The 14,316-nt window shown below is 41.2% G+C and overlaps 1 protein-coding gene across 3 annotated transcripts; it reads right to left on the bottom strand.

The window, feature by feature from the left end:
• Positions 1 to 4,261: 4,261 nt before the first annotated feature.
• Positions 4,262 to 13,693, bottom strand: sh3d21 (SH3 domain containing 21). 3 transcript variants are annotated; one of them, XM_076106675.1, is made up of 17 exons: positions 13,469 to 13,693; positions 12,743 to 12,900; positions 12,581 to 12,638; positions 11,904 to 12,013; positions 11,289 to 11,379; positions 11,145 to 11,206; positions 11,027 to 11,066; positions 10,648 to 10,742; positions 10,193 to 10,294; positions 9,774 to 9,825; positions 7,742 to 7,792; positions 7,519 to 7,636; positions 6,482 to 6,668; positions 5,903 to 5,983; positions 5,492 to 5,688; positions 4,770 to 4,833; positions 4,262 to 4,621 (listed from the first exon to the last, which is right to left on the bottom strand). In XM_076106675.1, exons 1-17 carry the CDS (start codon positions 13,470 to 13,472, stop codon positions 4,574 to 4,576), a joined length of 1,518 nt encoding a protein of 505 aa, XP_075962790.1. In that variant the 5' UTR covers positions 13,473 to 13,693; the 3' UTR covers positions 4,262 to 4,573. The 3 variants fall into 3 exon arrangements, with proteins under 3 accessions (XP_075962790.1, XP_075962792.1, XP_075962791.1); XM_076106677.1 differs by having other exon boundaries at positions 6,482 to 6,647; positions 13,469 to 13,690; XM_076106676.1 differs by having other exon boundaries at positions 6,482 to 6,650; positions 13,469 to 13,677.
• Positions 13,694 to 14,316: the final 623 nt, after the last annotated feature.

The raw sequence follows: 14,316 nt of genomic DNA, 5'->3' as shown, positions 1-14,316 counted from the left end.
TCAAGCGCACCTTTGGAAAGGCGGTCCATTTACCACCTGTCACACCTGCTCACTAATTTGTTGCTTCTACTGCAGCTCTTGTCGTATTTCATAGACAAACTTGCCCGCTAAAAGTCCAGCCATGTTACTTAAGAGCGGTTTTATGGATTCATAATCCGTAAATGCGTCGCTCATCACCGTCTTCTCCGTCGGTCACGTCAGCTGTCCAATCACGCGCGTCCTACCTGCGTTTTCCTTCACCTGCTGTCGACAACTTGGGACCTCAGCGCTTCCTCAAGCTAAGTGCAGCTAATGTATCTAACGTGTATCGTGAAGAATGTCTTAGCTGTGATAAATTGCTGACAACAGAGCAAAGCAATGCAGCTTGTTTTTTAAGCCACGCCAGCAGCGAGGCTAGGGGCGGTCAGTTGGTCAACCCACTGTGAACCAGACTGAGCCATTTGATGGATTGCATTGCCATTTGTTTACAGACATTCACTTTCCCCAAAGGGTTAATCCTACTGACTTTGGTGACCCCCCCCCCCCCCACCCCCATGAGGTTGACATTTTTATTTTATATATAGTCAAATCTGATGAATTGCCATGAAATGTATTACAGATATTCAAGGATCCCAGAGAATACATTTCTTTCTTTATTGACTTTCTTGACTCGCTGACTTTTCATCTTTTAATTCTTCACCTATGAATTTAATCATCCCAACAGCTACTGGAAAGATTGGCACAGACATTCATGGTTCCCAGAGGATGGATCCTAATGACGCTAGTGATCCCCTGACTTTTCCTCTGGTGCAACCAGCAGGTTGACATTTTTTGTCTCCAAGTGAAATGTCTGGAAAGTTATTAGATGAATATCCTTAACAATCATGTTCCCCACAGCAGGGGCGTGCCAAATTATTTGGGGGGGCTGAAGAACATTTTAGGGGGGCCCCTAACGACGCCCCTGCCCCACGCAGAATAGCAGTAACTTATCATGCTCCCCTGACATTTCATCTAAGTCTAAGTCGATTTACAAACAAATGCATGCAAAACTAATGACATTCAGCTGTACTTTGAGTTCAGCACTACATTTTTAAGATGAACATAGTAAATATTGCAAAACAATATTGAGTGTTAGCAAAACATCAGTATTGACTTGCTGACATTAGTATTTCGCTCAAATTACAAAGTATAGAATTGCTGGCGTGGCTATAAACTTTAAGCTTTGTTAAGTTCTCTTTCAGTCTTTTTTGCGTGTCTTGGAGTCTGTTTGCTGCTAACTTCTGCTCTATGTTGATATCTGTCTGCTGGCTGAATTTGCTTTTATGCTGTTAATTCTGTGGCTACTTGTCTTCTTTTATGCTGCTGAAACATGCTGGTTGTTTATTTCTGCACTAATGCTTTTAAAATGATGGCTGCCAATGTTTGCTCATATGCTGTTTCACTACGTGCAGTGTGTTGGCATTGGTAGTAATTGGAAATAACTGAATTGATTTCCCGTCAGAGTTCATTTCTCCTCTGGGCTGTTTGGCATGTGCATAATGATGCTTTGCTGCTTTTTTTATACAGGCTTTGTTGGTTTGTGGCATGCTTCCTTCTATGTTGTTGAAATTGTTTTGCAGGGGTGATTCCAGCTTCTGGTATTCAAACATAACTCTTGTCCAGCACACAGCCTGTTTACATAATGATTTCACTGTAATGTTATACCATTGGCTTCATGAGCAAACACAGCATGTCTTTTGTCACTTTCACGTTTTCTTCAGACACTTCATATTTGTCTTACAGAAATGTTTCAACTGGGTTACATTGCTGCTCAATTCTACTGCCTTCATTGTACTGATGGTTATCTGTAGCTGCTATCTCTGCTACATAATATCTCTTCGTTGCGGGGGAATGGCCCACACATAGTAGCGTCCGTATACTAGCTGGTGTCATGTTCTGTATCTATTGTGGTTTTGGAGGGAGTGTATTATCCTCACTCCCACAATTACTTTGGTGGCAAGGTCTGAGCTTATCGTATGTGGCCAATGTCAACTCTGCTTTCATGTAATAAATCATCTTCATGTGAGTGAACTGACGGCCAAAAAAGACTTACAGAAAGAACATTGATGACCTGCCCACACTAGGTGAGTGTTTGTACTGGACGTCATCACAAGTTAATCGTTTGGTGGTTTATACAAAGCAGTGAAATTATGCATTATTGGCATGTCAATAAAGCCACACAAAAGGACTTAACTACTTATCCATGTTGGGCATGTGTCCACATTCTTTCTGCTGGCCAACCTGGAGCCAGAAACTTTTAGTCTTTGTGCTGTGAAGCCGGTGTGGCGTTGCTCGAAGGAAGGTCTTGGTTTGCGATGGACGCAGGCCAAGAACTTCCACCGGAGTCGGCCTCGAAGTACAAACTGTGCTGGAGGAGCAGACAGGCTTCAGGTTTGCCTTGGGACCCGCTCTTGTTTTCAGATTGAGCCCACACCGAAGTCCTCTCTGTTGAGGTCTTGTTGTGGTCACAGGCCTAAATCAGTGGCATTGATGGTGTGGATTCTTTGAAGTAGCTGTGTGACTATATTTGTATCAATCTCTTGTGAATGGCGTCTACCTCAAAATCATAGGACTCTAAAAATGTTTCACTCGACCCACGATTCAATATTTTGAATTGTCTCTTTTTCATTTTACAGGATGTAATGAGAAGCAACATGTCTTAGGCTTTATGGTAATTACACAGTTTTGAAACAATGCATCACCAAAATTAAGTGAGCACCAGCATGAGGGAAAGCCATAAATCGGAACCACAACACAGCGTGGGAAAGATCTCTGCAAAGTCGAACATAGTACGGACGTTTTTTGTGGTTCTTTGGCTGATTCCAGAAACCAGCCTTTACTCATGATAACGTCTATATAGCTACATGTATGCTATTTGTCCGCTGCTTTAATTGATACATTTTATTATAATGGCCAAATTTCAACTTTTTTGAGTCGAAAATTGCACTAGCTTTGTGATTGTGAATCTCCTTAAAAGGATTTTTTAAATATGCTGCAGATTTATTGCAATTTCCCATGAGGTCCTGCATATGACTCGTTTCGGCATCTGTCCAACTCCTTTCTTTGACAGAGGCAAACTGTTCTCCGTCAGCTCCTCTTTCTCTACTTCTAATTTTAACTCGGAGGGGTCTTTTTGTGTTTGACCTCAGAGCTCCAAAATGCTCCAGTTATCAACACTCAGTTTTCAGTTCTCCCAACAGTTCCATCTTACTTGTCTTACATTCCTGAGATAGTACGGTGCCGTACGTACAAATGGTGTATTATAATATATAGCCTGTTGTATAAGCAGCACCCGTCATCACTGACATTATTGAATATTTTAGAGGTCCCTCGTTGAATAAAGTAAAATATTCTCTTGTTTTTACAGGGCTACAGAAAGTCATTTTTCATAACTTGCAAAAATCCAGCAATATCCACCTTTGTTTAGTTTCATTTATGGGCGCGACTGAAGTGGAGAGCAGGGCCGCCTTCAATCAGAGGATCGGCGGTTCGATCCCCGGCTCCGCTGGTCGCATGTTGATGTGTCCTTGAGCAAGACACTTGACCCCAAAATTGCTCCCGTAGCTGTGCCTACGGTGTATGAATGTGAATCTGAATTGTAAGTCGCTTTGGATAAAAAGCAACTGCAATGTAATTTCACCCCTTGTCCAAGAGGGAATGTGCTCTTAATGGCCATTATTCAACAGTTTTTAAAAATAGTATGTTCCCATGGAAGCACCCGGTCCCTTATGAGCTCCAGATGTTCTCCAGATGTGCTCTACAGTGGGCAACACGAGTAGACAGGAGCACACCACCACTACCACCACTGCCACCAAACTCCATCTCAACACATTCTATTGAATGAAATACGTTTTTTGTTTTCTAATGTAAACTATTATATTTGTGAACTCACTATTGTATGATCGCTTCCACCAATCGTTGACTGAAAAGTTTAACCCTACTCTTTATGTAGAATAGTCATACAGTGCCCCCCAGTGGATTGATGCAGCATTACATCCTGCTGTATAAAATCACCTCCATGTCAAACCGTGTTAGACAGCTGTAGTTAAGGTATTAACATTCAAGTAACAATGCCCCTTTGGATGACTTAAAATTATATTTTAGGTCTTTGCAAAAGACAATATGTCCTCCTATGTACAGCTGCATATTTTACATACTCTGCCAAGGCATATGTTAAAGTTAAAATTACAGTAAAGTACTAGTAAACCTAGTGAAGTTAACAAAAGTGACAATTGAAACGGAACAGTGTAAAACATTAATTTGTAACAAAGAGTAACCGCCTAATAACCAGCATTTGTCATTTCCAGCATTCAAATATGTAAAAAACTTTAACAGTACATTTAAAAGTCTTCTCAATTATTAAGTTTCTCCGGTCCAGTGCAGGATTAGCTTGATCCTATGTCCAGCTTTGTAATTTAGCCCTTGCTTGTGTTTCTGCAGTGGGAGAGCTAGCTTGTCTTCTCCATATCCCCATTCCACTTCAGAAAAATGTTGATCCTGTTTTAAATTTGCAGTACGCAAGTCCACATAGCACAGTGTCAGACAGGCCGCCCAGTCACAGTCTGTGTTGGGATTTTTTCTTCCCCAAACTGTGTACTTCCTCCTGCAAGGAAAAGACATTTTTTTTTATACAATCAATTACACCACATGTCACGATCTTTGGAACCGCAGCTTCTGTATTATTGTCTTTTGGCAGAATGCCGAAGGCATAAAGTTTGATGCATGCAAAACTCAGGGCATGCCTCACTGACCTGCAGTGCAACTCGTTTGTTTCCCTCCTCCCTCAGTTCTTCTCTCACTTCCTGCATGTCTCGGCTGATCAAAAGGGACAGAAGTAAATGATGAGTTTGCAGACATGGGTTTGCTTAAATAGGTCACGATGTATACTAGCAGTCAAGTCACATGAATAAATGTATAGATGAATTATATTGAAACAGAAATGGCTTTTATCTTCTTCTTCTTATCCCTCTAATTAAGCACAAGTAGTACACAATTGTTCTAAATATGCCTTTTAAATATATCAATATTTTTTAATAATAATAATAAAATATGCCGTTTCATAATACACAACCCTGTAGATCCACCTTTAAAGCTACTCTGTCTGTAATCGCATGTCGAGGGCTCTGAATGGCTTACAGAGTTCAGTTGCCAGGAAATCATGTTTCGACAATGCGCACAGCGTAGCTCATGTTTACCAACCAGTCCTCTGATGTTTCATATCAAAGCAAATCACAGAGATGCAAAAGATCGAACACTGTTAAGCCTGTGTGTGCTAGTGTCCGCAAATAACACCAAAAATTCATTATGAGGGTCCATATGCACATTTTTCAGTTAAGGAGGATGAATGTTACTAAGAAGTCCCTCTTTTTGATTCAAGATGACTGAACCGTTTTTTTTTTGTTTTTTTAACACCTCTCAGCTAAACTGAATCAGTTGCTCAGGTGTGAATCATAAAAAAATGAGTATTACTCACTCATGTTGTGTCTGCAGCAGCTCCAGAGCCATCCTCAGCTCTTTGATCTCAGCCTGCAAGCTTTCCACAGTTGCTTCTTCTTCATGGGTCACAGCTTTGGCACACACAACTGCTCTCGGTGGTGCTGGTCGAACCGGAGGCGGCGTCTTTGGTCGATGTTCAGGCTTTGGGGGCAATGGCAGGAGATTTTCTGTACCCTGCAATGAATTTAGGTGGCTTAGACCACTGAGCTTCATTTGCTTTATGCTAGAATATCCACGCTAAATGAGATGTAAAATGATATACAACAAAGATCATATATATATATATATATATATATATTGTTTTTTTCTTGAATTCAAACCAGTGAGGTTTCATAAAAATAAAACGCATGTGATGTGTTGTATCTAGAAAGAAGTCAATGTCACAAACCTTTTGCAAGCCAGGTAATTTCTCTGTCTGAAACCTTTTGGGGGAAGATTCAGGTTCTGTCTGATCAGTGGCACCTTGATCCTGCAAAGGAGCATATGCTATGGCAATCATTGCTAATAATCATTCCTCACAACCTGACCTAAGAACTCTCATTCTCCTGTGCGTCTGTCTTCTGAGCAGCCAAGTACAAACCATAAAATTACCCTCTAGGGAAGAAATTCCTTCATTTCCCAGAATGACTTATAATGAAGCTCTAAGACCAGGTCCAAAGTTGTTGCTGTCAGTGTAAAATGGGCTTGTGTGATGTGTCTATTACTAGGCCCTTTCAGTTTAAGAAAGCAAGTACTTTTACCTAACAATTATGTCCAAGATAAAGTAGGGAGTTGCCTCTTTGTTGTAGCGATAATCTCAAGTTTCAAAGGTCATCTACAGAAGTGGTGGTAAGCACCACCTATGTGGTTTAGCAGGTTGTCTGCGGTTGCTGCCTCAGTTAAGTGTTCATTATGTAACTCTCCACTTGAACGTTGGAGGCAAAAGTTGTGATGAGTCAATATTATTCTGTCACTGTTGTGGACATACTTGTGCTGCTGTAACCAGGCCTGATGGGGGTCTCCTCTGCGGGGGTTTGGCTCTGTTTGCCGTAGGATGGCAGAGCTTTTCAGTCTGCACATCCACTCCATCAAATTGGTCGGTCTCTTTCTCTTCCGGTTGTTTTGGCGAAACGGGAGCCACATCACCGTTGGTTCTGCTGAAAAGAGAGTAAAATCTTAAAAGATTTAAATTGATGTCAACCTTTTGATTGCAGTAGAAAAGTGCGAAACATCACATTTCTTCTCTGAGGTTATGAAACCTGCAGTGCACACACCATCTGTAGTTGACATTTTTAGAAGGAAAGAATATTTGAATGTGTTTTCTGAACTCTGATGTGTGCAGAGCATAGCAGCTGAAGTTTTGGAGTCTGTGTCTTATTTTGTCCTGGCACATGTTTCACTTTCACAGCGCATACTGTTTTTAATGATGGCAGATCCCCTGAGTCACAACTCAACTTCAATCCCCTTTATACATTGCTGAGATCTGATAGTAGGTTTATAAATGGTCTTGAGGAAAGATTTTTCCGAATTAACAATGATTCTTAAAGAAGCTTGAAAGGTGTCTCTTGGAAACAATTTTCAGAAAAAGCTTGTTCTCCATTAGCAGTCTCTCTAGCGCTGTTTTTGTTATTTTTTGTGAACGTGCCCGTTTGTGTGTGTTTTGCTCAGGAAACAGGAAATGGGCTGCTCTCGTCTGTTTAGGCCCGATCTGACTCATCCCATTTTCCACTGAGCCGATAAAGGTCGGACATCCTGGCATTCTTCTTTAAGGACACCATGGCAACTGGTGGCGGCAACCAAAACCTTTTAATATCTAAAGGCTCCCCTCCTGGTGCCAGACCAAAGAGGAGAAAGTGTTCCTGACATTTCCTAAAGGCCTTTTACTTTGGAAAGGTTGCAAATTAATCACTAATCGTGTCTCTGATTTGGAAGCCATATTCCCGAGTAACTCTTTAGTGATTTTACATGGAGATTAGCCGTGAGACACAACATCAGCATTGTGCATTTGGTGTTGGCATCACTCACTTGGGTAAAACCTTGCTGGGTTTGTCTTTGACTGGAGGCGGGCTGGGCTTGTTGAAGGATGGCAGCTTGACTTTGGTTGGAGGATTGCTTCTCAGGTCCTTAACCTCTGGTTTATCATCTGGAAAGCAAATGCATCACATTACTGCACAGCATTATTTACCTTTTTAAAAGGAATGTGTCAGTATAATATTATCATTATAATAAAAGCCACTGCCATTTATACCTTTCCTCTTTGCTGGAGTAACTTTCTCCATCGCTGAGGCCTCTGTCTTCACTGAGAAAGCAGTAGTGAACCGTTATCACAAAGTTGCATTTGGTATGTAAATAGCACAGCTGCACTTTAGATTAAATATTAAAAGTATTTAATTTGCTACACAATTAAGCAGAGACATCCTACATTGGGATTTTGTTAGATTGTTTCCCTAAGCTAACTACTTTGAGTGCTCTCAAGCTTCTGTGTATTTCCCAGGTGTCATTGTGTGTAACGATTTGAATATAGAGCAGGTTGTCGGAAAAAAAGAGCACCCTCAGCGAAAGTACCGCTACAAACTTTGACATCGCCACTTATGTTTATGTCTTATTGTTTTCAGTGATGTAACGTAGGAGAGCTATTACCACTAGCAAGAAGCCGCTGGCTTATTTTATTAGTCACAGAATTTGTTTACCCCAGAAAGCATTATGGTTTAATGTGGTGGAGAACAAAATGCCACTAATCTTTCAATTAAACGGCAACCTAGTTTATGAGCAGTTGCATGGGAAGACAAAGATGGAGCATACAATGTCACAGCTGTATCCAATAGCACTGCAGTAACAGCTCCCGAGGGTCTCAACAAGTTCTTCAGGGACTGTCACTCTACCGCTGTCACTCTGCCTCAACTCATAGAAAGAAAAAAATACAGTCCCTGAGAGAACTTGAATTAGGAAGGTAATGTGAGAGATTCCCGTTTATCATACAGTCAAGTGCTCATTTCAAACAGAAGATGTTGAGGAGCTTGGTTACCGCTCTACCTACATATAAGCACAAATCTATGGAGTAAAACTGCTCTAATGCATAGCCTTAAAGATAAATAAATAATAGTAACTATACTTTGCACAGCGTTTAGAATCAGAGATGAATAACAGACCGAATGAGAACACAGGAAGCCTACCTTGAGTGTTCAAAGCATTGTGCAACATTCCCTCTCAAGCAAACCATCCACACAGCAAAAGTAGCTCAAGTGCTGCGTCTTGTGCTGGTTGTGAAAATCTCTGTGACAGAGCCTCCTCCGTCCCCCCCACCCCCTTGTTTCCTCCAAGACTCCTGAACTGTGTCACATGACCAGCGTAACCCTCCCCCATCTCAATATAGTCTGAGACTTCCTGTGAACTTCTTGTGAGTGATACTGTGTGGAAAAACTGCTGTAATGAGTGTAACGTGGTGGCAGTATGAGACTGCGCTGATATTCAGTTAGTTCAGGTGGCATTGACATAGAATGGCACTGTTTCACCTGCCTGTTTACCCATAGATGTTTTTAATGAGCATGCATATTGAATCTCTAATCAAGGAAAGAGTTGGGAGTCTAAATTTTGTAAAATAGACATTTTGGTTTTGTTGGTAGAATAATTTGCAAAATGTGCAACTTGCACCACAGACAGCACTCCTCAGCTGAAACACAAGAAGCCACATCCGGCTCTGTGTGGTTCACTGATTTGACTTCTACATCTTTGTTTCAGAGGCTATAAATGTTCATTTTTCTCTTTTTTAATCACCAAACTAAAAGAATATGTTGGCTGCAATAACTGAGAAGACATTAACAATGAAAACTGTAATTTAGAAATTTGAAAGTAAACTTTTATTCATCATAATTTATTAATTGACTATGTGTTGATAATATCCATCTGCAAAGTAACTTGTAGCTAAAGCTGTTAATTAAATGCAGTAGAATGAAAAGTACAATATTTGCCTTGTAAAATAGAATGAAAATGGAAATACTCTAGTGAAGTGCAAGGATCTCAAAATTGCAGCGTTCAAGTTGCTTCGGAAGCACATTTCAATAATGACATTGATCAGGGCAACATTTTGGCTACTTCTATACCACACGCTGAAAATCACAGTCCAAGCTGCGGACACACTGCCAGGCTAAACACCACTGCAGCCAGAAGTCACGAGTCAGAAGAGAACCTCTAAGACGTGAAGCCTAGCTCCTGTCTCTCATGTAAAACGCTGTTTGCCCCTGTGTTGCTGCGTTTCATCAACATACATTTTCGTCTCTTACCTGGGAGTTTAGTGCTGTTGTTGCGTGCAGGCGGTTGGCTTGAGGTCCCAGACTAGAGGAGGAGAAACGGAAAACTCAACAGGTTGGCAAGTACGTCCCCTTGTGAATTAAAGGCACCTCTATTTTACACACTCTTTCCACTAAGGGAATTTTCAGTGAGTAATTCCAAAACGGAGGATGTTAAGAGACGATCGTGACTCACTGCAGACTTGTTAAAGTAACATAAATACTAGCCAGCTACAGAAAAACAGCCATTATGTAGTTTGTATTTTGAGCCATTTCAAAATAATAAAAATTTTCAACAGATATGAATTGCTATAAAGCACATCTATGGTTTCGTGGAAGCGCAGTGCAGTTGTCAGATCTTGAATGTGGGGAAGGTCCAGTCCAAAGAGGATATTGTGTTTTAGTCCACTCACTTGCAGACTGTCCATTGGCGGTATCACCATGACAAAGTTATCAGGAAAGAAGCCACAGCGTCCGTTGAGCTCTCCTTCCCACCAGCCGTCATCTTCTGTTTCCTTCAGATGGAGATTAAAGAGTCGCATTAGAAGTTCAAACATGGCAGCGTCCTTTGGGACGCCAAATTGCTGCACACGAGGTTACCAGATGGTCAAGCAAGACATGGCTGCCTTATTATCTATTTTATCATGGAAGGTATCTCAGAAATGGCATTTTTTCTTCTCTATGATGTGTGAAACTAAAACATGTGCACCGTGGAACGCCCTGGTTTGGCTGGAAAAACAATGTCATACCCTTGCAACTACTTTGTAAGAAATGCAAATGCAGCCGAAAGGAATCTGTTAATAGCATGGCATCATGGGAAAACACGGTCGAAACAATGCCAGAAAAGAACAATAAAATGTCCTCGCACCTTTCTCAGTAGAACAACAACGTCTCCTTTTTTCAGATCCAACTCATCATCCGTTTTGCCCTTGTAGTCAAACATGACTTGGCAACACTCCACCACTGAGGAGACGTAGAAGATGACATGGTTACTAAGACGTTTTAACAATGGTGACGAATCTTATCAGCCTTGCATGCAACCGTCCCATTACTAACTCAAAGAATAACCCGAAAGAGGTGGTGACCAACTGGAGATAAAAGCTGTAAATCTTCATCGCTGAGGGATATTCCGCTCTGACGTAACACTCTGTAAAGTGATTAATCCAGCCACGTTAGCCACCTGACTCCCACCACCCATTTACCATTCAGGTACAAGGACAGGAATTACCACATATAATAGGACTAACCGTTTCTTGCTTTGTTCCTCACACTTGTTCTTTGAGATATCTTTGAGGACAAAAAGTTTGTTAAGTCAAAGGGTAAACAAATCATGCATTTCAGGTACATTCATTCTGCTTTACACACCTCCTTGTTGAACACTGCGTCACTGAGCTTGGGTCTTGCCTTGCCCTCACTGTGCTTGCCGTCTGTAAAAAAGAGTATCGCTAATCATGAGTTAAGCTGTTTTTTTTTAAGATTACATGAAACAAAAGTTTGGGTTTTACCAACCTTTAGGAGAAACGAAAATTTCTTTGACAAAATTTGAAGGAAATGCTCCTACTTTGCCATTTTTCACCCCCATCCACCATCCGTCTTCAATCTGTTGAGTAGATTAGATCAAAGTGAGACGGAGTACAACAAGGAACAATGTGAGAAGACAAAATCAGCATTGTATGGGTGCAACAACTCTTTGCTAAAACCCTTAACACACTGCATACAATCGGTCTGTTTCAGGTCTCTGATTACTCCATGGCATTAGTATCCATGTGAATTCTCAGAACCAGTCGGTTCAGTCCACATGCATTTCCGTCAAGCTGTAATTTGTCCGGGAAATATGCTTTATCAGCCTGGCGGCATAAAGAGAATGTAATACCCAAACAATCAATTTATGCCTTTATAAAAACACTCTTTATTTGCCCAGGGCAGATTGGCTGTGCAAACCTTTCCCCAACGCCCAGATTTACATACAATACTAAGGCTTTGGCCACTGAGCAGCTTCAGCCACCAGCAGAGAAATGCTTTGCAACTGTACAGTATGCTGCGGCAGCTCATTTGCCGAGCATCATTGTTTGGTTATTGGAGTTCAAACGTGAGTGTTTGAGCAGCGATAATAGGGGACTCTACCTCTCTGATGATCTCTATCGTCTCCCCAGCAACCAGCTCCAGCTCGTCTTCATTCAAAGCGTTGTAGGCAAACGCTACCTCGCATTTCCTTGTCTGTTTCATCTTCATCGCTGGAGAAAGACAAAGAATCAGCAGCCGGATGTAAAGTTGATAATCTAGCGGTAAAGCCGATGGACAGCTGGAGGTCAATAATGGTGTGTTTACCTTGATCGGAGGACATGATAGTGCACGTCTAATCCCTCAAAGACTGTTTGTTTCTATCTGCACACTTTTCATACATCGTAATTAGGATTTGTGTGGCAGAGGATGTGGTACAACATATAGTTACCGTCGGCTCGCTTGCTGCACAGTCTTGCTGATTGTATGCACCACACTAACCACGATTTTAAATGCTCAATGTTACAGTAGAAAAAGCAACCTGATTTAAACAGCACTGCCAAATATTTTCATGGTTTATTTTGACTCAAGCTGCAAGCAGAGAGAAGGGGTTCATATTGCAACATATGCAGTATTTCTTCTCAAGATCATTTCTCTGAGTACATTAAATATAATAAAATCCTCTCTTGATTTACTGACTTAATCTGCCTGCCACTGATGAAGACAGAACTCCAGATCTTCTACACACACAAGTCTAAACATGAAGCAAATGAAGCGTTTTATTAGACTTAGCGTTGTACTTTTTCTAATGCTCCGTGGTTCCCTCTTGCTGTCCCCAATCAAAAAGACTGGCACCTCCTGTAATGAAAACCAGAACGAGGCATATTTTAAGACAAGTGGATAAACATAAACGCACAGTACAGTAACAGGACAATGCTGTGGGCTGTGTAGAGTTAACGGACCTTGGCAAAGTTGGCAGGGAAGATGCCTCTCTTTCCTCTCATCTCCCCCTCCAGCCATCCCTCCTCGCTGGCCTTGGTGACATTATTGACCACATCCCCCGTCCTCACTGTGAGCTCGTCTCCCATGGTGCCCTCGAAGTCGATCAGCACCAGCACCTCTGCAGTGGCACCGTAAATGGGGCAGAAAATTTGATTCTTTGCACAAAGCCTGGTGTGCTCGCTTCACAAGTGATGTGTCCTGACATTTCAAAAACCAAGACAAACCCAGTGGAGACGAGAGGAACGGGCTTGGAGTGAATGTAGATTGCTACAGATAAACGCCACTGTGTTCTGTTGTCACTCATCATTCCTTACAAGTGAAAACATGTTTTCAATGGTAGTCTTCAAACGTATCATCAAATTACAGAAAAGTCAGCCAGCGTTAGTAGGATTTCCAACTTAAAAGAATCTTTGGGTACATACAAAACAAATTCCAGCAAACACAAATACATACGCTCAGTCCATGCGAAGTTATGCAATGGCATCCGTCCGTAGAACCACTGATATACTTTTATTTGCATGCCAAATTCCAATCAAATCAGTGGCATTTTGTACAGACACAAAAACATTTCATCTTTTCATTACTTTGCAAATATTTCCTGTTTTATCATTGAATCACCAGGAATCCAGCTAACGGACAGCCGAGAGGATTAAAACATAATATACAAGTAAAAAACACCGACTCACCCATGATCTCTTTCTGTCTTTCTCCCTCAGATTTGAATATGTAATTCCTTCACAAAGCAGCAAACAAACCCTCGAGTAGAAGGAGAACTGAAAGAGTGTGGTTGCGTTGACCAAGACTGAGCAATATGGCAGCCAGGGCACTTCTTCCTGCTTGTCAAACATTAACATTGAGCAACTTTTCCTTAGGCTAGTCATGACAAGTCAACAGCAAGGAGTAGGATAGGTCATACAGTACAGAGAGAGAGAGACAGAGGTGGGGGGAGCAAGAGAGAGAGAGAGAGGAGGAGGACAGAGGGAGATAATGAACAGAACAGGTAAGACAGGTTTATAGTCAAAGAACAAAGGTCACAAGTGAGGCTAAGAATAGATCATGACAACGTATGTCATCACAACAATATCGGAGGATAAAAGTCAGCATTCACAAGCAGCACAACCCCACTTTAATCCAAGTCTGCTTTGCTCTTTCATACACATCCATACTTGATGGTGTGAAATATAAAGATATATAAATAAAGAAACTTAATACTTTATGTATGTTTGTTGGGAGGGGCTTGTTTGAGTGTGTCTGTAATGTTGTTTTTGTTCACCGCTTGAGGCAAAGTAGCTGAAATAGGATATTCAAGACTGAATTTAGTAAACAACATAACATCTGGCAAAAAAAAAAAAAAGAACGTACATTTTATAGAAGGTAAAACATGTTGTTACAATGTTATTAAAATGTTACATATCAGCTTTAATAGTTCAGGCTCTCGCCCTTTCTTTTGCTTTATATGTTGAGTCATGTCATTACTCAAGTGCTTCCTTATATCTTTCCTGTTGAATGTTAGTAAGCAAGTCCTCTCGGTCTC

The sequence above is a fragment of the Anarhichas minor genome, unplaced genomic scaffold, assembly GCF_050575085.1.
Source record: "Anarhichas minor isolate MPS153535 unplaced genomic scaffold, ASM5057508v1 ptg000035l, whole genome shotgun sequence".
Lineage (NCBI taxonomy): Eukaryota > Metazoa > Chordata > Actinopteri > Perciformes > Anarhichadidae > Anarhichas > Anarhichas minor.
The sequence above is the reverse complement of the archived record's forward strand: the minus strand, read 5'-3'. Positions and strand labels throughout refer to the sequence as shown.